At 44.5% G+C, this 23,231-nt stretch overlaps 1 protein-coding gene across 4 annotated transcripts; it reads right to left on the bottom strand.

The window, feature by feature from the left end:
* Positions 1-119: 119 nt before the first annotated feature.
* Positions 120-21,727, bottom strand: F2R (coagulation factor II thrombin receptor). Of its 4 annotated transcripts, none has more exons than XM_033929316.1 (3): positions 21,412-21,727; positions 4,235-4,389; positions 120-2,637 (listed from the first exon to the last, which is right to left on the bottom strand). In XM_033929316.1, the coding sequence occupies exon 3, from the start codon at positions 2,594-2,596 to the stop codon at positions 1,454-1,456; it is 1,143 nt and encodes a 380-aa protein (XP_033785207.1). In that variant the 5' UTR covers positions 2,597-2,637; positions 4,235-4,389; positions 21,412-21,727; the 3' UTR covers positions 120-1,453. The 4 variants fall into 4 exon arrangements, with proteins under 4 accessions (XP_033785207.1, XP_033785208.1, XP_033785205.1 ...); XM_033929317.1 differs by lacking the exon at positions 21,412-21,727 and adding an exon at positions 20,761-21,388; XM_033929314.1 differs by lacking the exon at positions 4,235-4,389.
* Positions 21,728-23,231: the final 1,504 nt, after the last annotated feature.

The raw sequence follows: 23,231 nt of genomic DNA, 5'->3' as shown, positions 1-23,231 counted from the left end.
GATCGCTGGAGAGCGATCTTTGAGCATGCGCAGACCATATTCTTTGTCTGCAGATGGTCTGCACATGCTCACCGCGAAGGAAGAGCTGGAAACTTTTTTTAGAGCTAGAAACTTTCGCGAGCCCGTGGTTTTAACCCATGAGTTGAAAGCAGGGCTGCACCGCAGGTTAAAACCATGTAATCGGGGCAGAGAGCAGGGATTTTGCACAAGCGACTGATCCTCAGCAGTCGCTTGTTTTTTGATCAAGCAGCCCAGTCGGTGCTCCTGAAATTGTTTTGTGAATCGCTGCCTTCCTACTTTTGGACGCCCTTCAGAATCAGAATCAGATCGGGAGGAAGGTTAGTGAATCGGGTCAGGGTCACAAAGTGGTTGGGATTTGATCAGTGGGCTTAGTAAATCTAGCCCTTGGTTTCTTGTTTGAAACAATGGGTCTCAATTGACAAGGAGGTGTAACTCCTTTGGAGACCTGATAGATGGAGCCAGGCTGTCTGGGTTCCTTTGTTATACTCAAGTACCTGTCTTTACCATGTCCAAGGCTTGAAGGATATTCCCAAGCCTTGGACTTCAGATATGTAGATTATAGCTAAATGGGCAGGAGCCATTCAGTCTATCTTCACTGACATTCCCAAAGGTCAGATTTTGTAATAAAATATCCTAGAAGCCTTTGCTGAAACTCCGGATAGGCCAGCAAACTGATACTGACAATATACTTTTGCTCTTTGCCCCTCATTGTCTCCAGCAGTCACACACACTTTCTCTGTCTCAATCCTTTTCTCAAGTCTTGTATAGCTATAAGCATAGAGGGTCTCCTCCTACCCCAGAAAAAAAAAGAAGCACATATTAAAAAAATTGATCTTCATTAAAACAAACAAACAAACAAAAAAGAACAGAAACCAAGCTTCTTTCATTAGTCAGAACCTGCTGCCCCTGCCTCCTTTCAGCTGCACTGGTGTGCCCCTCATGTAGCTATATCTCCTTTTAGGCCTTAGGGACACCAAGGTTCAGAATGCATCACCATGGTATGGGATCAAGCAGAAACACTATGGTCACTGCATTGCCTCTTCCTCCTCTACTTCTGAGGCCAGCGCTGCTGAAGACAGTATCTCCTTCAGCCAATGTCCCTTAGTTCCCAGGTTCTGCTGCAATTACATCATCAAGTCATGATGGCAGCACCAGATGACATCATTGGATCATGACAGAAGACAATTTGGCAGGGGGTAGTGTCCCAGCTAATCATGAATCTGAAGCCTTAATTATACTATATATAGCCCATATAAGGCAACTTCTATGCCATTTTGTAGGTTACAACAATATAGAATATAAGTATTATGCATAGTCCCAACACGCCTCTACGAAAGAAGGCAGCCATAACTCTTGAGGAAAGTAGAGCTTTAACACAATGAACGTAGTGATACTTGAATACAATTCAGCAATCTACATTCAAGCAACTTGCTCAGGTCAGCAACTTTTTGTAGATACTGTTATTTACATTACTGGAACAGGTGTCTAACTTACTGGCCCTAATCATAGGCTGCCCACTACTACTGCTGCTGCCCACTTCAGAAGCCTTCCTACAACATAAGAGATTACGTAGATGTCTCTGGCACCGAGATGAGGCATAGTAATACACCAAGGGGTCAATGCAGCTGCTCACGCTACCGACACAGACACAGAGGATATAGGCAAAATAGGTTGCATCACTGGATCCCATTGAAATATTTAGATAATGAGTAAACAAGATGATGTTGGTTGGTCCAAAACAAACAATGAAAACACAGAAGACAATCAGAGCCAGAAGTAAGGCACGGGTTTTCTTATGCTTATTCTCGGTAGTGGTAGCACCAAGGCATCGGATGATGCCTACATAAGAGACTATGGTGATGGCACAAGGCAAGAAGAAGAAGAATGAACAGAAAACGATAAAGTAGTAGAAGTAAAACTCGCTCTGGTTATCGTGATCCAGCACATCATGGCAGGTGGTGATATTCAGATTGGGTATTTTCATAGTCTGCTCCACAGAAAGGAGGGGGATGGTGCTAGCAGTAGCTATTGTCCAAATGGTGAGACAAATCAGCAAGGCTCGTCCTCGAGTACGCCAAGACAGGGAGTGCATGGGGTAGACCACTGCCAAGAAGCGGTCGACACTGATGCTCATGATTAGCAACACGGAGCAGTACATGTTAGCATAGAAGGCAGCAGTGACAATACGGCACATTCCAGGCCCAAAACCCCAATCGTTTCCTGAGAAATAGTACACGACTTTAAAGGGAAGCACACTTGCAAACAAGACATCAGCCACGGCCAGATTCAACATATAGACAACAGCTGGCTTTTTCACCTTCATTTTGAACAAAAACATGATAATTGCCAAGATGTTAAGTGGCATGCTAAAACTGAAGACAAATGTGTAGATGGAGGGAACGACCATTGTCAACCAGTGACTGGTGAGATAGCCTTTTGTTTCATTTGAGATGTATTTTGTTGTTAGATGCTGCTTTGGTATGGCCTTAAATCCTGATCCATCTTCAGAGTCATTTTCAGTATCTATCCATTCAGAATCTGGTATGGGGTCATAGGTTTCATGTTGGGTATACATAGAAAAGGATCTTATCAGAGACCCATTGATCAGATGTGTATCTGAAAAAAAACAAACAATAAAAAAGAACAAGTAAGAAAATGTAGACCTAGTAGAAAAGGACCATAGAAATAAGTCTCACATATTCTTTCTAGAACATACTGACACTACTGCTAAGAACCTGCTAGTTCTAGCAGTAATTCTGATCACCTGTGCTTCGTGGCCCTTCCTCACATCACTGCCCCCAGCACAAAATTGCTGCATAGCTGACTCATTTTCAAGCTTCTCTCTTGCTGCTGTACCCCCCAATTATTCAGCACCCAATGTGCAACTTTTGTTTAGCACCTGCTGAAGATATAGGAGCCTATTCATCAATATTCAGCGACATTTAAACAGATATCAGTTGTGTACCAAGAGTGGGGCAGTGGGAGCCATCTGCCCTGGATGTGGGCAATAAGGAGGGGGGTGTACTGCCTGTAAAGAATTTAAAACTAAAAAAATCAGTCTGCTTTTTATTATTGGTGTTTCTGGTTAATTTTGAATTATTTTTTTACAGCATGCTCTATAAACTGGCCCTGAAGCAGTGGGTTTAATAAGTTTCCACGAAACGTTGGCCACATTGGCATGTGTTGAAGCAATTTGCTGTGAATATATAGTCTGAAGCTAAGTAACTCTAAATTCTATTACAAAATTTTTTGATGTTAAAATTTAGTCTCATTTCAAAGAAATAGTGCATTTAAATCTTAAACCGAAGAGTATAATAGAACTAAATATTTAGATTTTACTAAGTACTATCAAATTTTGTATGAAAACTAGAAGAAAAACTTTTAAAAAAAATATATGCATAATAAAATTTAAAATCTTAATTGTAGTGGAGGTTAGGGACTGGAGGGTTGCCGATGATTGGAGCAAAGGAGCTGAAAATCTACGCAGACTTGTGCGGTCAGAGTCTATGACTTGCGTAGGCTCCTTAACTGAGGCCCCTCTAGTTAGATACTAGTATTGTTTGTACTTTTTCTGATATAGTGGAAATTTAAGAGTCTTTATTATTATTTCTTTTCCACTACGGGTTTTACAATATAGTGTGCTTTTTATTATCGCCATGTTTTGACAATTTTATTGTATAGAGGAGAGAGTGTTAAAAGATAATCCACTAATGTTATGCCAATTTTGGCATAATAATATTGTATTGTACTCTCCAGAACACTTGTGAGTATTCTGCCTCTTTCTCAATCCTTAAATCCATGAACAGTAACCCCCTCAACCCCCCCCCCCAAAAAAAAAACAACTAGTTGAAACGAACTACAGTAATTGGTCTATGAGATCCAAACACGTACAGGGCAATTCTATCAAAGGCTTTATAGAATACTAATTTAACCAGGAATGCATGTGCATAAAAGTTAAGCTTGAGGACTTAAGTCAGCCAGAGAGCTCGTATAAGTGATCACAATGAATGTCCAAGATACGCATGCCCTTACAGTGCATAATTGTTAGTTCTGCCTAGGCTCCGCCCATGTAAATGCCTCCCTTGCAAATACATGCAACATAAGTTAAGTGGATATTTGCAAAATAGCACTTAGGCAAAATGTTGTCATTGATGTGCACATCTGCAAGTAAATGCCATTATTCTAAACATTTACACACATAAGAGGCATGTACCTGGTCAGGCATTTCTGACGGTTTTTTTGAGATTTTAGGGTACAGGTGTCTTTCGAGGCTTAAAGGGAATGGTAAACTGAACTTTGTTCACAGCTTACATCTCATCCCTGGATGTTAAAGCTCAAAGGGAGAAGTGATGGCAGTGATGCTACCCCCTAAAAATGGAAAGAAAGGGCTTCAAAGTCTGACATGGTGGTAAAAAAGGGAATGAGAGACCAAAAGAAAACCAAAGTGTGCAAAGACATGCACAATGAGTCCACAGAAGAGGTTATATTCCAGGACATAACACATTTCTAGTTACTGAAAATAAACCAGGCTGAAGGGGCAAAAATACTTCCTACTATTTTAATTTACATTAACACACAGCAAAGCAATAAACACACAATTAAACACCGTATCAATACAGCAAGGGAGTTTAAGTACAATAGACCATATAAATAAAATAAAAGCATTCTGTTATATGCTCCAACTTTCTAGTATTTGTTAGTGCTGCCCAATTCGCCGATTTGAATTGATTCACTTTCTAAAAAAAATTGGATTCACTGATTCAGTGAGTCCTGACACCTCCGGGTCTCCTAAAGCAGCAGCAGAGATGACAAGAGGCAGCACTTGGAACAGGCTGCTCCTGGACTGCCTTACCAGGGCCTTTCCTTTGCCATGTCACTGGAGGGAAGCCCCGGTGGGGTAAGCCAGGAGCAGCCTATTCAGAGTGCCGCCTCTTCCTGCTGGCCACCGCCAATGCTTTAGGAGGCCTGCATATCAGATCTCAAGGTGGCGGGAGGTGCTGCACATGGGGATAGGAGGGAGGGATGGAAAGCTGCTACACAGGGGGATGGGAGAGATAGAAAGCTGCTACGCATGTGGGTGAGAGGAGAGAAGAATTGTTGGGGTGGAGGAGATGTAGAAAGGGGTGAGAGGGAGAAATCCTGCATATGGTAGAGGGGAGGGAGACATGCATGGAGAAGAGAGAGGGACAGATATGCATGGGGAGAGAAAGAAATGTTGCACATGATAATGCGGGTAGGAAGAGAGAGATGCTGCATGGAGAGGAATAGAAAGGTTTGACCCAGGGCACAAGGCAGGGAGAGAGAGAGATGGCAGATAGTAGGAAAGAAACAGAAATATTGGATATGGCAGTGATGATACAGAGATGAAGATGGATGGTGAGCATGGAGAAAAGAAAATGTCAAATGAGCAAGAGACCCTGGCGAGTAAGTTAACAGAAGACAAACAGAAACCAGAGCCTGGGATCAACATGATTTAAATAATAGATAATTGCATGCTAGCAAATTGTTGAAATGAATTGTGGACACTGTTGAAGATATATGGTGAAGGACTATCGTTGAGAATAAGTCTTTGATTCAGAAATTTGAAAATATGGAGAAAAAACCCCTAAAATTTATAAAAAAAAAAAAAAGTATTAGAAAAATAATTAGAAATAAAAATAGTAATGATATCACCAGGTTTTTTGGCCAATGATTGGAGCAGGAGCAATAACACTATGCTGATGGGTTCAGTTAGTGATTTCACAACTGTGCGTAGGCTCCAATTCTGAGGCCTATAAGAAATATCTGAGAGAGTGATTTAGAGTTGCTAGTTGCACTTTTTGAAATGAGTGGTGTGTAATAGTTTTTGTATTTTGAATAATAAATGACCAGACAACAAAAAGGTAGAAAAAGTATATTTTTTATTTTGTGATTACAATATGTCAGATTTGAAATATGTATTCTGCCAGAGCTGGGGTTAGACAGCGAACTTGAGCTAGAACCTAACAGAGAGAGGAAAAGTCTTTTTTGTTTATACCACAGCGCCAGCGTGGGGTTGGAAAGGGCAAAGGAGGGTAGAGTGGGTGAAGTGGCTACAAAATAAACCCGCCAGAATGTTTGAAAAAAAATGCCCGATTGGGCAGGAAAAGGGAATCCAATCGAAAAATCAATTCAATGGGCCAAATCAAAATGAAAAACTTTTCCCTAAATCGGGCAGCACTAGTAACCCTGCCAGCAACTGAGAAATGTTTTTCACTCATTTATCTTTGTTTTAGGCTACAAGGTCTTAGAGCAGGCATGCACAATTCAATCTGATGTTTGTAAGTGGGTAAAAAGCCTCAAAGAAAAAAAAAAAAAAAAAGCATTTGAAATTTATGGGAAAGAGCTAACAGGACTTCTCTCTGCAAAGTTAACAGTTCTTCATAAACACACTGGCCTTCCCTAAAAAACATAAATCATGGGGCTAAACTATCTCAATTCTGTTCACAGTTCCTGTTTCCTAATGAATCAGCAGCAGTGTGAGCTAAGAGATATGAAACGTGCAGGACAATTTTAGACAGTATGTGGAGAGGGAGAGTCAAGATGTGACCAATTCCCATACTGTTTGAAAAGTGGTTCTTCAGAGAGAGCAGTGCGTTTAGAAAGTTGCATGAGGGCGTAACAGATGTAGATGTCCCCCACACAGACATGAGAGCAGCTTTCTAAATTAGCTGCTCTCATGTCTGGAAATGGCCCTCAACCCAGCAACAGCTTTGAGGCAGACCCGCCCTGGATGTCACCCCATCTACAACCAAACCCCCCACATGTAGGCAAATACCCAACATGAGGTACCCTCCCCTGAGACCCAGTCACACCTAACATAGTTGATGATGGCAGATAAAGACCCAAATGGTCCATCCAGTCTGTCTAACCTTATCCCTCTAAATTACTAATTTAAATTTTTCTTCTGCTAAGCAATTTCTGGGCCAGAACCCAAAGCTCTGCCCGGTACTGTGCTTAGGTTACATCTACTGAAGTCTCCGTCAAAGCTCACTCTAGCCCATCCCAGCCGTCGAAGCCCTCCCTAGCCCATCCTCAATGAAATGGCCATATACGGGACACAGACTGTGCAAGTCTGTCCAGTATTGGCCTTAGTTCTTCAGAAAATTAGTGACTCCAAGTAGACTCCCTCTCCCCTCTCCCCCATCTTCCAAGCTAATTCCTAACAGTAATATCATGAGACTATGGTTAGTGGTCATCAACGCCCTTTTAAAGCCAATAGCAGACACTGAGGCCCTGATTCTGTATAGGACACCCGGGAGAGGTGTCCTATTCAGAATCGGGCCTACACTAAACCCCGATTCTGTAACCGGCGTCCATGGTACAGATGCTGGTTAGAGAATCGGGTTAGATTAGACACGGCCTGCTACACTTATCGCGGCAAGGGATCTCTCTGCCGCTATAAGTTTAGCGGGCCACGGCCGCCTGTCCGATTGCCGGAAGATGCCCCCCCCCGACACTACCGACCGCCCCCCGACACTACCGACCGGCCCCCAACACTACCGATCACCGGCAGGAGGGTGCCCAATCCCTCCTGCCGGAAGACGCACCCACTCCCCTGCGCTAACAGCCCCCAAACCTCCCCCCCACCAAATTAACCTTTTCTTGTTGGCCAGACGAGTCTTGCCCGTCCAGCCGGCAGGCTCGCCTCGTCGAAATGAGGCGGGCCTGCCCCTTCCCGGCCCATCCCTCCGAAGCCTAAGGCCTGATTGGCCCAGGCTCTAGAAGCCTGGACCAATCAGGCCTTAGGCATAGCGGGTCCGCCCATCCACACTAAGTCTAAGGCCTGATTGGCCCAGGCGCCTAGAGCCTGCCGATTCTGAGCCCCCCCTGCCGATTCTGAGCCCCCCCTGCCGATTCTCAGCCCCCCTGCCGATTCTCAGAACCCCCTGCCGATTCTCAGCACCCTGCCGATTCTCAGCACCCCCTGCCGATTCTCAGCCCCCCTGCCAATTCTCAGCACCCCCTGCCAATTCTCAGCCCTCCCTGTCGGTTCAGTTACTTACTCGACTGGATGTGGAATCGCGGAGAAATGCGGAGACAGCCAAAAACTACCCTTTGCTTCCGACTGGTCCACTGCACGAGGTCTTCTCGCTCCCCGTCAACGCTCCCACGTCCTTTCGTTTCTTCTGATGTAACTTCCAGTTTTGCAAAACCGGAAGTTACATTAGATGGGAACGAGTCCGGCGGCCGGCAGTGAAAAAAGAATGAACTTTAATCGGGATGAATCGGTAAGTCTGGTGTTTTACAAAAACGAACCGATTCGAATCGTGAATCAGGTAGCACTAGTTCATACTGTATAGCATAGCGGCCAGCCCAACACAATACAAATCACCCTTCTGAGGAAACAATGAAGGAGCCAGCTCAATACTAGGGGTGCTCAGCACATAAAGAGCTGGCTCTTATAGCTTGTGCTGTTAGTAAATGACTCCCATTGTATTAAATAGGCCCTGCAGGGTAAATAATGGATGCTAATGCAGCAGTGCCCTTTAAGTAATTCTTAGGCTAATCCTCTCAAGCAAGAAAATACTATATCTCAATACAACTCACCAATTTGGAAAGGAAACTAATCAACTAATCCCTGGCCAGAGGGGATTTGGTGAGGAATCGTACAGATCGTTCAGGCTGCAGAAAGTCAAATAGCAAAATCAGGACGCATCTGATCGATCAGAAATGCTGCAGGCCTCTCTTTAAACCAGCTTCATTTCACTTAAATATTTCTTATTCCAGGAAATGGTAGTAACATGATAGCTAGCTTGTTAACAAACGGCCCGATATGAAAATGGACTCATATGTTTTGCAGTCACTGTTAAATGTACAAGTTCTTTATCCTTTGGTATTTTGTGGCACCATGAGATAGCGCCACAATTTCTCTAAATGTCCAGTGTGTGCCGGGGCAGATTTAGGGAGAACTGGGAGCACCCTCTCCAGTTATATGTATAGCAGTGATTTAGTCACTATGGGGCTCATAATTGAAAGAGAAAAACGTCCAAAAACTGGCCTAAGTCGGCACTTGGACGAACATTTCTCAAAAATGTCCAAGCGCCGATAATAAAACCGGGTGTTGGACGTATTTCTAAACGACTTAGGTCTTCATAGTGCCGCTCAACGTCCAAAGCTAAACGGGGCATTTCGGGAGGTGTCTCGAGGGCGGGAGTTGGGCGGGACGTGGGCCGGCTTAGACTTAGTCGTACAGCATGTATAACCCAAAGTTTTACAGCTCACGATCGACGGAACTTGGACGTTGTGACTTAGACCATGTAAAACATGGTCTAAGTCACAAAAACCCACCTAAACTCACCAGATAAGCACTGCAAACACATAACACAGACCCCCACACACTACCCCAGTGATCACCAACACCTCCCCCCACCCCCATAAAACTTTTATTCACAACTTTAAATTTCAGTCTCCAGATCATCATCACCTGGCCGCTTGGCATAGGAAAGCCTAGTCGTTCAGCCAAGAAACAGCTTAAGTCGTCTTGGGGGTGGGTTAGGGACCCATGGAGAGGAGGACCCATGCCCAAAAGCCCCTGTAATCACTGCATTGATATTTAAACAAGTGCACTCCCCTACACACCCCCAAAACCCTTTTTTACTGGCATATAAGTGGCTCCTGCAGCCATAAGGGCTATTGGGGTGGTAGATAAGTGGGTCTAGGAGATTCTGGAGGTGGTTTGGGGGGCTCACCGTCACCTATAAGGGAGCTGTAGTGAGGAGAAGCCATGGCACCCTTTTTGTGAAGTTCACAGCAGTGCCCTGTAAGATACCCCACTATGTAGGTGGCATATCTGGGTGTGCAGTCCATCACTTTGCAGACCCCTCCCATGTCCCAAGGGCTTGTTCTAGGCGTTTTGGACTTGGACGGAAAGTTGGAAGGAAATGTGGTATAAAGATGGACGATTTAGCAGCTTGGACGATCAGATCGGCAGGACGTATAATTAGATGATTTTCGAAAATCAAAAAAGTTGGACGTATCTTTCGAAAATGTGTCTTAGGCTCTTTTTAACTTTGGACGACTTGCGAGATGGACGTAAATGGACTTAGACGTCCCTTTCGATTATGCCCCTCCACCCGTATAGTTAAGCATTTCAATTAGGCCTGTGAAAAGGCAGTCCTAATTTAACCATAGGTGCCAGCTTTGTGAGAGGTTGAGTACCCCCAGTACTGAGCAAACCCCACTACTCTGATTAGGGAGCATTTACTGGCAAAGTTTGAAACGTGGCCCATGAAATAAGGTGTTTGGTCTGTTGAATTAAGATAGCTGTCACTATTATTGAAAATACGCTTTATTCACTGTTTGGATTTAAACAGGATGAAATTTAAGTTAAAGTGCATAGTGCAGGTGAATTTGTTGAAATGAACATAAGAACATAAGAATAGCTTTACTGGGTCAGACCAATCAAGCCCAGTAGCTCGTTCTCACGGTGGCCAATCCCGATCACTAGTACCTGGCCAAAACCCAAGGAGTAGCAATATTCCATCCAGGGCAAGCAGAGGCTTCCTCCATGTCTTTCTCAATAACAGACTATGGACTTTTCCTCCAGAAAATTGTCCAAACCTTCCTTAAAACCAGCTATGCTATCCGTTGCAGAGATACTGGAAGCTGATGAAAAGTGCAAGCGAGCCACAGGCCTGTGTGCTTGTGTGAAGAGAGTCACTGCTGATGGCTCATCTGTGATATGAGACATTTAAAATTTTTCAATTGGCGTTGGGTTGGATTTGTATACGAGGGGGTCCTGAAAAGTTCTCAGCCCAACCAAGAAGAGAATGACATGGATATGGTTCAATCAATGATCTGAAACAATGTCAAAACATAGAATTTCGTTTCTGCATATTGGCACTTAACAAAATAAGAACACTCTTTTCAGCTATAGTGGCAAAATAATGCTCAGAATTTAGAAAGCTGGTTGGTTGAATGCAGGGCAGGATTAATCAATAGGCCAAGTAGGCACATGCCTAGGGCCCGAAATGGTCAGGGGGGCCTGATGAAGGAACATAGTAACATAGTAGATGACGGCAGATAAAGACCCGAATGGTCCATCCAGTCTGCCCAACCTGATTCAATTTAAATTTTTAAATTTTCTTCTTAGCTATTTCTGGGCAAGAATCCAAAGCTTTACCCGGTACTGTGCTTGGGTTCCAAATGCCGAAATCTCTGTTAAGACTTACTCCAGCCCATCTACACCCACCCAGCCATTGAAGCCCTTCCCAGCCCATCCTCCACCAAAAGGCCATATACAGACACAGACCGTGCAAGTCTGCCCAGTACTGGCCTTAGTTCAATATTTAATATTATTTTCTGATTCTAAATCCTCTGTGTTCATCCCACCCTTCTTTGAACTCAGTCACAGTTTTACTCTCCACTACCTCTCTCGGGCATCCACTACCCTCTCTGTAAAGTAGAATTTCCTAACATTGCCCCTGAATCTACCACCCCTCAACCTCAAATTATGTCCTCTGGTTTTACCATTTTCCTTTCTCTGGAAAAGATTTTGTTCTACGTTAATACCCTTCAAGTATTTGAACGTCTGAATCATATCTCCCCTGTCTCTCCTTTCCTCTAGGGCAGTGATTCCCAACCCTGTCCTGGAGGAACACCAGGCCAATCGGGTTTTCAGGCTAGCCCTAATGAATATGTATGAGAGAGATTTGCATATGATGGAAGTGATAGGCATGCAAATTTGCTTCATGCATATTCATTAGGGCTAGCCTGAAAACCCAATTGGCCTGGTGTTCCTCCAGGACAGGGTTGGGAACCACTGCTCTAGGGCAGGTGTGTCCAATGTCGGTCCTTGAGGGCCGCAATCCAGTCGGGTTTTTAGGATTTCCCCAATGAATATGCATTGAAAGCAGTGCATGTATATAGATCTCATGCATATTTATTGGGGAAATCCTGAAAACCCGACTGGATTGCGGCCCTCGAGGACCGACATTGGACACCCCTGCTCTAGGGTATACATATTCAGGGCTTCTCTCCTCATACATCTTCTGGTGCAAGCCTCCTATCATTTTCGTCACCCTCCTCAGGACCGCCTCAAGTCTTCTTACGTCTTTCGCCAGATACGGTTTCCAAAATTGAACACAATACTCCAAGTGGGGCCTTACCAATGACCTGTACAGGGGCATCAACACCTTCTTCCTTCTACTGACTACGCCTCTCTTTATACAGCCCAGCATCCTTCTGGCAGCAGCCACTGCCTTGTCACACTGTTTTTTCGCCTTTAGATCTTCAGACACTATCACCCTAAGGTCCCTCTCCCCGTCCGTGCAGATCAGTTTCTCTCCTCCCAGCATATACGGTTCCTTCCTATTATTAATCCCCAAATGCATTACTCTGCATTTCTTTGCATTGAATTTTAGTTGCCAGGCATTAGACCATTCCTCTAACTTTTGCAGATCCTTTTTCACATTTTCCACTCCCTCTTCGGTGTCTACTCTGTTACAAATCTTGGCATCAACATTGTTTTTTCCAAATGGCGATGGGCCCCTCCAGCATCAATTGTCAACGCGCCCCCCTCCCCCCCCCGATGGAAAGTAAGACAAGCAAGCAACGTGGCTAAGAAAGGCAATGGGAACTGTAATTGTGCAAGCGGTGCTGCTTGCCCAAAGCTTCCCTCTGACGCAGCTTCCTGTTTTCGCCTGGGCGCATGGTGGGGTGGGGCGGGGCAGGGGGGCCCAGTGTATTTGTATGCCTAGAGGCCCTCGACGAATTAATCCTGCCCTGGTTGGATGGGCTGAGAACTTTTCAGCACTCCCTTGTATATTTGACAGTACTCCCACCTTTGAGATGCAGCTTTTTCATGAGTCAACTATAGATTTATCACTGCCTGATAAAGTGCCATTGAATACACCCTCCTGGCCTACTGATTGAGATTTAAGCAGGCAGGAGCCTGTATTTGGTTTCCAATTTGCTAGAATATTTTCCCAGTCGTTGAGACTATTCAATGAATTGTGAAAGCTTTTCACAGCTGCTTGTGATCTGAGATACAGGATATGACACAAGAATGTTAATTAAGGTTAAAAGTTTTAAGAAGCGCATAATGCAGTCTAATTGGCCACAGGGGATAGTTAAGGGAGCAAGTAACAGAACCTCAGTAATTAGAATGGGGAAGCTCTTACAAAGCTCCAATCCTAAATCAAAAAAGTATTTTTCACTCAATACATAGATAAGCTATGGGATTTCTCAACTAGATGTGGTGAAGGCATTTAGCATAGCCAAGTTTAAAAGGCATTTTTTGGACTAGTTCCTGGGGGAAAAGTCCATAAACTGTTATCCGTCCACAAACTCAGGAAAACAACAAGAAAATCTATACTTCATGGCCCAAGGCGTATTGCTAAGAAGACCAAAGAGACACTTCAGACCCAGTAGTAATGTGCTAATGTTTAAAGAAAAAGACTTCATAGTTTTTTGTTTTGAAGAAACATTTGCAACTTTACAGCAATCAAAATGCACAATAGAATATTGATCCTTTCTTTTTTATACATGTCTAGGGCACCTCACTTCCCCCTGTTTTTGGGCTCTGGATTCTCCAATGCCTTTCTGGAACTGGTTATGTGCGGGTCACTGTGGGCCAGTTTTTTAGCCGATTTCAAAATGGTGATCGATGTTCAAACGGCTTCTCATGCATATGAGTTTTGCGGAGGTCTATTGTAATCCCATCTAATCGCTCATTTTGGAAGTGGCTCTCACACATGCGCAGAGCCAGCAGGGGAAGCCCCACCAGGTGAGTGGCAGGGAAAGCCCCAAAGCAGCCTCCTGCCGCTCAACTGTTCGGGGCTTTTTTCTTTTTTATGTTCAAATCTATTTTATTAAGCAACAGTAAATACAACAGCAATAACAACCATGGTATGCATTTTCATCAAACACCCGCGGAGGACTGGACTCTTATGTCCTCCCCGGACCCACCATACCCCCCCCCCAACAAAGAAGCCCCTACCCCCCCCACCCACCCCCTCACAGAAACAGAAAAACTCGTAAGCAGGGAACAGCAGAGACACCTATAAGCACAGTTTCAGAGGTGGAGTCTATTCAAGACCCGGCTACGACTCTCAGGAGTCAAAATGTTCAAATATGGAGTCCAAGTGTAAACAAAGTCTCTGCTCCGGCGTCGAGAAGAACGAGCCAAACGGGCCTCCCAACCCATAAGTTCATGGAGGCGATTCCTCCAGTACCAGAATGAAGGTGGTTCAGAAGACAGCCAGCAACACAAGATACATTTCTTCCCTAAAATAAAACATTTACTAAGAAATAATTTTTCATAAGAATTGTACATATGCAAGAATGAAAAATGGGCAAACAGCATAGACTGCACGGATACTGGCACAGGGGTCCGCAACAAGCCCTGTAAAAAGGAGGCCATCTCCGTCCAGAAGGTCTGAATCCCCTCACAACTCCAAAGACCATGAAAGTAAGAATTTACCTCCCCCGAGCAGCGGATTCATAACTGAGTATCAATACAACCCATATGGTAAGCCTGACTCTGGGAAGCGTAGGCCCGCAGGACAGTTCGAAAGTGACATTCACGTAGCTCAGCACTATGTACCAAGCCCGCTTTTCTTTTTTAATGGCACAGATGTTGTGCGTGTTAGAAAACACACACACACTCAATACCTGTCCCCATTTTTTAAAAACTATGCTGGTTCCTCCCCTCCACTCCTGAAGATGGTGCCCCCCCACGAGGATCCTTGGCAGGAGGGATGCCCACTCCCTCTTGTCTCGGCACATTTTAGTGTATCCGGGCCCCCCACCACCACATTTCCACCCCCCCCCCCCACTGACATGGAGCTCCTCCCTTCCGACTCTCCCACCACCCCACCAAAGTCCCCAAAATAAGGCTTTTGTGGTCTGGAGGAAGTAGTCAGGTCAGACCCCCTCCCACCCCCCAAGCTCAAGGACAACCCCAATTCCCCCATAACTTGTAGGCATCATCATCATTGAAATCTGGCAGGATGGATGCACACTGTAAAAGGGCAAGCCTTCCCCTTCCCAGTGCATCCTGGGATGCATTGGGAGGGGCCTAAGGCCCTGATTGGCCCAGATACATAAGGCCCCTCCTATGGCTTAATTCAACAAACCTCAAACCAGCTCTGTGTCATGTGTCAAAGTTATTCTCACAGCGACTGATTGGATGGGATTACGGCGAACCTCCATGCAAATCATTTGCATGCAAACTTGTTGGAACATCAATCACTGTTCCAGAGTCGGCCAACAGCGACTCACACGATCTTAATGACTTGTGGTTTGTACATCTAGCCCTGGGGCAGGAGAGGCCTAAGGCACCTGAGCCAATCAGAGCCTTAGGGCGCTTCTCGGTGCATCCTGGGCAACATCTATGCCCATTATTTTAAAAAACCCTACTGTTCAGTACTTTTTTTTAACACTGCCAATACCTGTTGGAGATTTTGGAGTGTTAAAAACTGGTACTTTATTTTGTGCATCATCTGGGTATCGATCAGAGTGCTCGTTTTAATATTGAGCTCATTGTAATCTATTTACATACAGTTATCAAAGGCTGCTACAAACCATTGAAAGGACCATGATTAACCATTTTGGTTTAGTGTTGATCGTTAAAGGCACGATGAATTTTGAGCAAATGGGCCTGGGTTGGGAGTGATTTTCATTTGTCGGGCAATGCATAGCACAAATGCATATTATATGTATGCTATTTGTGCTGAGTACCTCGGTGAAAGGGGGTGGGAATTTTGCCTGGCAGCTGCGCACAAGAACTGAGCGGTAGGCACAGCTCTTGTGCAGAGACCCAGCACAGTGCAGTGTCACTGTTACGTATTTTCACTCTGAGTCTTTGGTTCAGGAAGGCAATTGTTTGATAATTTTTATTGCAGTTTGTTCTATTCCTTATTTACCATGGACCCTTGAGGAAGGCGTGTTGTCCGAAACACGGACCGTGTTGTGTCCCTAGGTTGGTAATAAGGTTGTATAATCACTGCAATCCTCTTTTGGTATAATAAACATTGCCTGTATCTTGCACACAGTCTGCAGTTTCTCTTTTGTTTTTTGCTTGCTGCTTGATACTGCAGACCTCGTTGGATTTCCTGTTGTGTTGCTGTTTCCTTCAATAACATCAGTATTTTAACCAGAAAATCTTAGACTCCATGTTGACAGATGACTCGGAAAAGGGCAACACACACACACGGTTTATTTTGGGCTACATTCACTAAGCCAGTGATTCCCAACCCTGTCCTGGAGGAACACCAGGCCAATCGGGTTTTCAGGCTAGCCCTAATGAATATGCATGAGAGAGATTTGCATATGATGGAAGTGATAGGCATGCAAATTTGCTTCATGCATATTCATTAGGGCTAGCCTGAAAACCCAATTGGCCTGGTGTTCCTCCAGGACAGGGTTGCGAAACACTGCACTAAGCAAACCGATCGTGTACTGATTGGTTTGTGAGCCCTTAGCGATCAGATTTTCCTCCTGCAGTATTCACTAACCTGTGTAGCGATCCGCTTCCGGTGTGCGCATGCAAATGAGGGGAACTGCATGCAAAGTAGACAGGGACGCGATTCACTAAACTTTTTTTCAGTCCGACTGGGCTCGCAAAAAGCCAGGACCAGTCGCTGAAGCCCTTCGCAGCCGCCCTGCTTTCTAATCTGTCAGCCCCATCTCCTGCAGCCCCGAAAGAGCCTGCCTGCCGCAAATCCCCTGCCTGCCTGCCTGCCTGCCCCGATCTCTCCTGCCTGCTCACCCTTACTCTCATGCTCTCTGCCGCCCTTCCCCGCAGTGCAAGTCCGTGGTTTTAAAGCGGGGCTGCACGCTGCAGTGCAGCGCCAGCTTTAAACCTGTGGGCTCGCACTGAAGGGAAGGGGAGAAGAAGCTGCCGCCGCCACAAAAGTTTAAACTTAAAAAAAGTTTAAAGTTTTTTAAAAAAAGTTGCGGCTAGGATGGGTCTGCGCATGTGCGATCTGTGCAGGCAGATGGAGGCATTCCTCCGATCACCCCCATCTGCATATTTTAGGTTAGTGAATTCATCGGACCTGCCTGAATCGGAAACGGATTGTGTCAGTAGTAACAAACAAGATTTCCTTTTGCTTCAAACAAGCAGTAGTTTGCATACAAAAGCATTTCTTGCTGCACCCACACTCAGCACCAACCTGGTTAAATAACACCCATGCAGATGCCAATTTCTAGAGGTGAACAAACCACACAGTGGGTTGGACGTCTCACAGGTATTATATCAGCATTCAAGATTGTTTAAAGAATGTAGAGCTGAAGCACAGACCCAAGGACACTGGTGATCTAGCATCTCAGCCCCTGTCTGCTTTGCTGCCTGTAATATCATACTCTTCTACATACTATCAGCAAGGTATCTGCACTGCTGATGCTCAGAACTGTTCTCGACTGCAGAATACCACACAGACAGCGCTGAAAAATAACTTCCCAATGTTCAACACTAATAACATGCAAACCATATGCACGTTATTAGGGATGCACGTCGGGAAGTTATTTTTCAGTAAGGAGGAAGAACGCACCCAGCTCATCTGCACAAGAGTTAAGTGTAAGCAAAGCTCCTGTGTGCATGCCCAGTCAAAAATGGGGAGCAGGGAGCCAGGAAGAGCACCTGGTTGCTCAGAATGCCTCTGGTTTTTATCACCTCTGTCTTCTGAGGGGGGAGGGGAGGAGAGTGAAGCCACTACAGAGCTGAGCACTCCCCTTTTCAGCTGCTGGAGATTTCCCACTTGCCGGTTCTTCCATGGCCACTGAAACCGAAGTCATGGAGCTGAATGGCAGGCGGGAGACAAACTGGAGCTGGCGCTAAGGTTTCCAGCAGGAAGGGCTGGGTTTAATTTGTGTGCTGTTTTTGAGCATCGGGAGTGAATAGTTTAAACACCTCCTTTACATATTTTTGACTACATCTTCATGCTACTTGCGCTGATCTTCAGCGCCCATGTGTTGTTCCCTGTGCTGGTGTCCTCTGAACGTGTGCGCAGCTTAGCGATGGCATCAGGGTTCTGAACACTGGCCTGTAAAATTTTAAAGCGTATTGATGTATTCCTCTGACTATAAGAGCACATTCAAAACTAAAAAATCACTAGAAACGGTAGACATAACACACACTATTTATTTATTTATCTGAATACTATTTTATTTTCATGCCAATATACATTTCCCCCTCCCCAACAAAAAAAAAACCAAAAATAGTTCTTCACAGCAACCAGCTTCACACAAATTATTTTAATGGCAATTTTTCATTTGCTTGTTCAAAACTACAGCACGAGTAGTGTTTTTAACTTGGAGAAAATTCCAAGACATCACAAAATAATATTCATAGAAACACAATGGCAGATAAAGGCCAAATGGCCCTTCCAGTCTGCCCATCCACAGCATCCACTATCTCTTCCTCTCCCTAAGAGACACCACGTGCCTGTCTCACGCTTTCTTGAATTCAAACACAGTCTGCCTCCACCACCTCTGTTAGGAGACTATTCCAAGCATCTACCATCCTTTATGTAAAAAAGTATTTCTTTAGATTCTCCGTCCGGCCACCGCCCAATAGTGGCCTTAGGTCCTGTCCCGGCGCATCATCTGATGCATGGAGAGAGGCCCAAGGCACTGATTGGCTGAGGTATCTCAGGCTCCTCCCAGGGAACCAATCATTGCCTTAGGCCCCTCCCCGTGCGCCAATGAAAATACAATATGAACAAAGGGGAAATGACAATTTTTAAAGACATTGGTGAATGGGAACGAAAGGGAAGAAGGGTTGGAACTACAATTGATAGAGAGAAAGAGAACATTCAAGGGAAAGAATAAAGGGAGGACAACCTGAAGGTAGAAACCTTTCCTGAATCTAAGTCATCCTTAGAAGGACAGTTTATGTTACAAAAGCATCAAGGAATAGAAATGTCTTTAACTTCACCTTGAAATTAGCAAGAGTTGTTATTTTGCGTAAGTGATTTGGGATACTGTTCCAAAGAGAGGGGACACTAACAGAGAAAATTGTAGTCCTCATTGTACTGATATATTTCAATGAAGGAATGGTAAGAAGGTTGTCAGCTTTTGGCTGAATCCCTGGCCGATTGTAGAACAGCGATCGATGCGCTACCAAGTTTGCATGCAAATGATTTGAGTGGGCATCTCTCTTGACAATTTTCTCTCATGGAGGGGGGGGGATTTCCCAGTGTCAAGTTCATCAGGGGTCATTGGGGAGGGCCATCATCGGCAGTGGGGGACTTTTTTTTAATGGGACAGATATTTTGCTTGTGTAACATAAGCAAAATACAGTAAAACCTTGGATTGCAAGTAACTTGGTTTGCAAGTGTTTTGCAAGACAAGCAAAACATTTTATTAAATTTTAACTTGATATACAAGCAATGTCTTGCAATAGAAGTACACACAGTATACACACATCACACGACTGAGACGATGTTTCTTCTCTCTCTGACACTGCAAGAGTGTAGTGACTGTTCTAAACAAGCAAACTCTTGAAATATGAGTACACACAGTATACACGTGTCACATCATCACAACTGAGCCGATGGTTCTCTGACGATGCAGGAGTGTAGTGACTGTTCTAAATGAGCGAGGTCTTGCTATACAAGTACGTATAGTATTTTGTATTAAAGTTTTGGGGTTGTGGAACGAATCGTCTGAGTTTCCATTATTTCCTATGGGGAAATTTGCTTTGATATACGAGTGCTTTGGATTACAAGCATGCTTCTGGAACGAATTATGCTCGCAAACCAAGGTTTGACTGTATCTGTGTCATAAAAAGAAAAAAAACCCAACCAGGCAGACTTTTCGCTTTTTTCCCATAGGTAAAACCCTTGGGGGTTTTTCTTTTTTATATAGCCAAGCAATGTAATCATCAGTCACTTGGCTACTTTGCATAACGTTTTAGCTAATTTGCTTGGCCGGATCGGAAAATGGGTGATTGAGGGGACAAACACGTGGTGAACCATTTTGTGCATCGGGGTCGGTAAAAGCAATAGTTGCTAAAGCTGTGAAAACAGGTTTAGCAATGATCGCTGACTTTAGTGCATCTAGCCCCAAAATACTGATTTCAGCAAACCATGGGATAAGCACAGCAGATTCCTAGGCAAAGTAAAGGGGAAGTGTGAAATCAGCTGGGTATTTATGGCTATGTGCCAGAAATGAAACAGGCAAGAGAAGATGGCAGCCGATAGGAACTTTGAGACACATACAAATAAATTATTTCATTGAATTCCCCCCACTGAGCTGAGAATAAAAAAAACAAGCCTTATGGAGGACCTGCACTCCCACCTCTGAATGGAGAGGAAGGCAGCTATTAATAACACATGATGTCACCAGAAGAAAATGTCTAGAAGAGACAGACTTTGGACCTCCAGAGGACTGCCTCTTCCACGGGGACCAGGAGAGGGAGCCCTTGTGCCCCCTTATCTTCTGCAAACCACCGATCCCACAATACCTTTTACATCACAGCTATTGACCTGAACCTTTGAAACTTGTGGCTTCGAGATAGCCAGTGTTAATTTGTATGTCGGTTTTCACATACTCATAATTGAACAACTCCTCACTGTGTTCCGATGGGTTCATAGATGCGCGTGCATTTTTCTATGCAAACCAAAGTTTAACAAAGCTCCGAACTGAAATCATAGCAGCCAATTTTTCAAGATGATGATTTTTTATTTTTTTTTTTTTTGGGGGGGGGGGGACTAACCCAATGAAAGTTGTCAAAGAGTTTGCTCAATATTGAGGGGTTGCTCAAACACTTACAGCACTGGCTTATGTCACCTCCCTGCTGTTGCGGTGTTGGTGTCCCTGGCCGGGCTGGGGTGGGTCCCTTGAAGCCACGAAAGAGGTCCGGCAGAATGTGTCCGAGCCCAGCCTTGCAAAGACACAAGCTGCCAGCGGGATACACGGATAAAACTGTAGCTGTATCAAATAAGCCAATAACGGTCCTACCGTGGCCCCGTAACGTCGGCTGGTTTGGGTTGGGTTTAAAAAAAATAAAAAATAAAATAAACAACGTAGCTGAGGCGGCTGCCTATCTAAATTATAATTTTAGAACACCTGCCAAATCAGGACCTTCCAAATAGTGAATGACGGAGGGGGGGGACGACGACGACAAAGTTTCCCCCGTCCCCGCGAGTTCCATTCCTGCAAGCCTAAAAAAAAAAACTACTTTAAAATCCTAAGTGTTCGAGGTTTGTGCGGTTAAGGCTGAGCTTCCAAGGACAGCATGGGACGGGGACAAATGTGTCATTCTCTACTTCCAAATTTCGTAACTCGCTTTTCATCTATGCTGCATATATTGAGGACCAGCCAAGACCGAACAAAGCGAACGCTCGTCTCGGAGAACCGCAAATTCCGCCCCTTGCGCAACTAGCGCCCACTTAAGCGCCCGTCCCCATGGAGCAGTCTTACCGTACGTCAGCTGCGCGGAGTCGCCCAAGGGCCAGGCGAGGAGAGCGAGAAGTAGCCGAGGCCACATGGCGCCGAGTGCGGGTCGGAGACAGATGCGATGTGAGAACGGACGGCCTTTGCTGAAGCCAGGAGCCGCTCGGCGTGCGGAGGAACCTGGTGACAAGTCCCCCCGCCTCCTCCGCTTCCACGCCTCCAGCGCTGATCAAAGTAGGGCAAGGGTTTGGCGAAGAAGGGCCCACGTTCTGGGATGTTGATCCCTGATCGTACTTTGTGGAAAGTGGTCCTGTTGATTAGTCAGATTTCTTAGTTACTGAAGTGGAGCCCATTCGTTGCATCGCAATAAGTGTCATGTATCCCTCTTTTTATTAGATTTCCTTACACATCCAAGGGTGGGAGGAGGGAAATGTATTTTGATTATTAAAATTATTTAATTAATTATAATATTGTAATAATATAGTACGTCTTCTTGTACTAATAATTGGGGGGGGGGAGAAAATGATTGTTTTATGTATTGTGTTTTTAATAGTGCGTTTTCTGTAGTGTTTATGTTCAATTAATTGTATTGCACTGTCAATAAAGATTTTTTTTTTTTTTTTTTTTTTAAAACCTAACTGCAAAAAAAATTTACTGGGGAATTGAGGAAACAGTTTTCCTAGAGAAGGCAAGGATTGCTAGCTCTGGTTTTGATCCAGTGCAATTAGGATCCAGTACTCCTGTCTTGTCACAAGAAAAGAAAACAAGTTCATATCTGGAGGTAGGAAGTTTTGGTGTTTTGTTTTTTTACATTACCCAACAGCAGATTTCAATGAAACAGGGCGTAATATGGAGAGTGACCATGGACACCAGAGTAGAGAATGACTCAGGGACAAATAGTGTCCCCATCCCCACAGGTTGCATGTCTATCCAGAGAACTCTGTTCTCTATTTGCACAATACTCAAATCTTTTTATTAAAGTATAAAAAGGAATAATACTCTGCACAGTTGTTTATAAATCACAACTAGAGCCTGCCATTTTGATCTGTTTTTGGTACAACCTCCCCAAAGATTCCGTTGCCTATGTTTTTACATCATTTGGATTCATAATCAGATTGTCTTTCAGACATTGGTGTAGAAGAGTTAGTGGATGAACAGGAAAATAACTGTCTGTTAAATGCTGGAAATGCTCCTTGATTCCAGCAAGGATAGATGAATCTGTAACAGTAAAATGCTTGAGCCACAGGGCACATGATGGAAGGACATTGCCGATAGTGGGAGTCTAATCAGCAGCAAAGACTCAAATGATGTCCTTAAGAGTAGTACATTTAAATCCAAAAGCCGCTTCTAAAGTTCTTTTTAAATCAGTGAATTCCATTTCCCCTTTGTCTTTAAGATGTGTTAAGTTTTACCTATTGATACTAGTCTCAAGCTTTTAGAGAATGATATGGAGACAAAGGTTGTGCCCCGTCACCGCCCTGTGGTTAACTGTGGGTACTTGTCCCCATGTCCTTCTCTACACTGGAGGTCAGCACTAGTTTCCTGGTTTTTAGTTGTAGCAGAATGCTATCTTTACATACAATTTTTGAAAGGGCCATCATCAGCTCTGCTCCCCTGAGGAACAAATATAGATTGTGAGCCTGCTGGGACAGGGAAAACCGCTTGAGTACCTGAATAAATTCATGTAAACCATTCTGAGTGCCCCTGGGAAAATGGAACAGAAAATTTAATAAATAAATACTTTGTTTTCCAGATAGCCCCACCAACACATCCTGGCTCATAGACAAAATCGTGCGAGACAATGGCGCGCAGACAACTGAGCGCAAGGTTGACGGTGCGCCGAAGAA

Source organism: Geotrypetes seraphini, chromosome 1 (genome assembly GCF_902459505.1).
Source record: "Geotrypetes seraphini chromosome 1, aGeoSer1.1, whole genome shotgun sequence".
NCBI classification, from domain to species: Eukaryota; Metazoa; Chordata; class Amphibia; order Gymnophiona; family Dermophiidae; genus Geotrypetes; species Geotrypetes seraphini.
This window is presented reverse-complemented; position numbering and strand designations above follow the sequence as displayed.

What these genes read in the sequence shown, in the direction of transcription:
- F2R (XM_033929314.1), bottom strand. Translation starts at nt 21,478, where the DNA reads ATGTGGCCTCGGCTACTTCTCGCTCTCCTCGCCTGGCCCTTGGGCGAC. An exon ending in CTCCGCGCAGCTGACGTACG is followed by an intron (nt 2,638 to 21,411) that starts GTAAGACTGCTC and finishes GTTTTTTTTCAG; the next exon opens with ATACACATCTGATCAATGGG.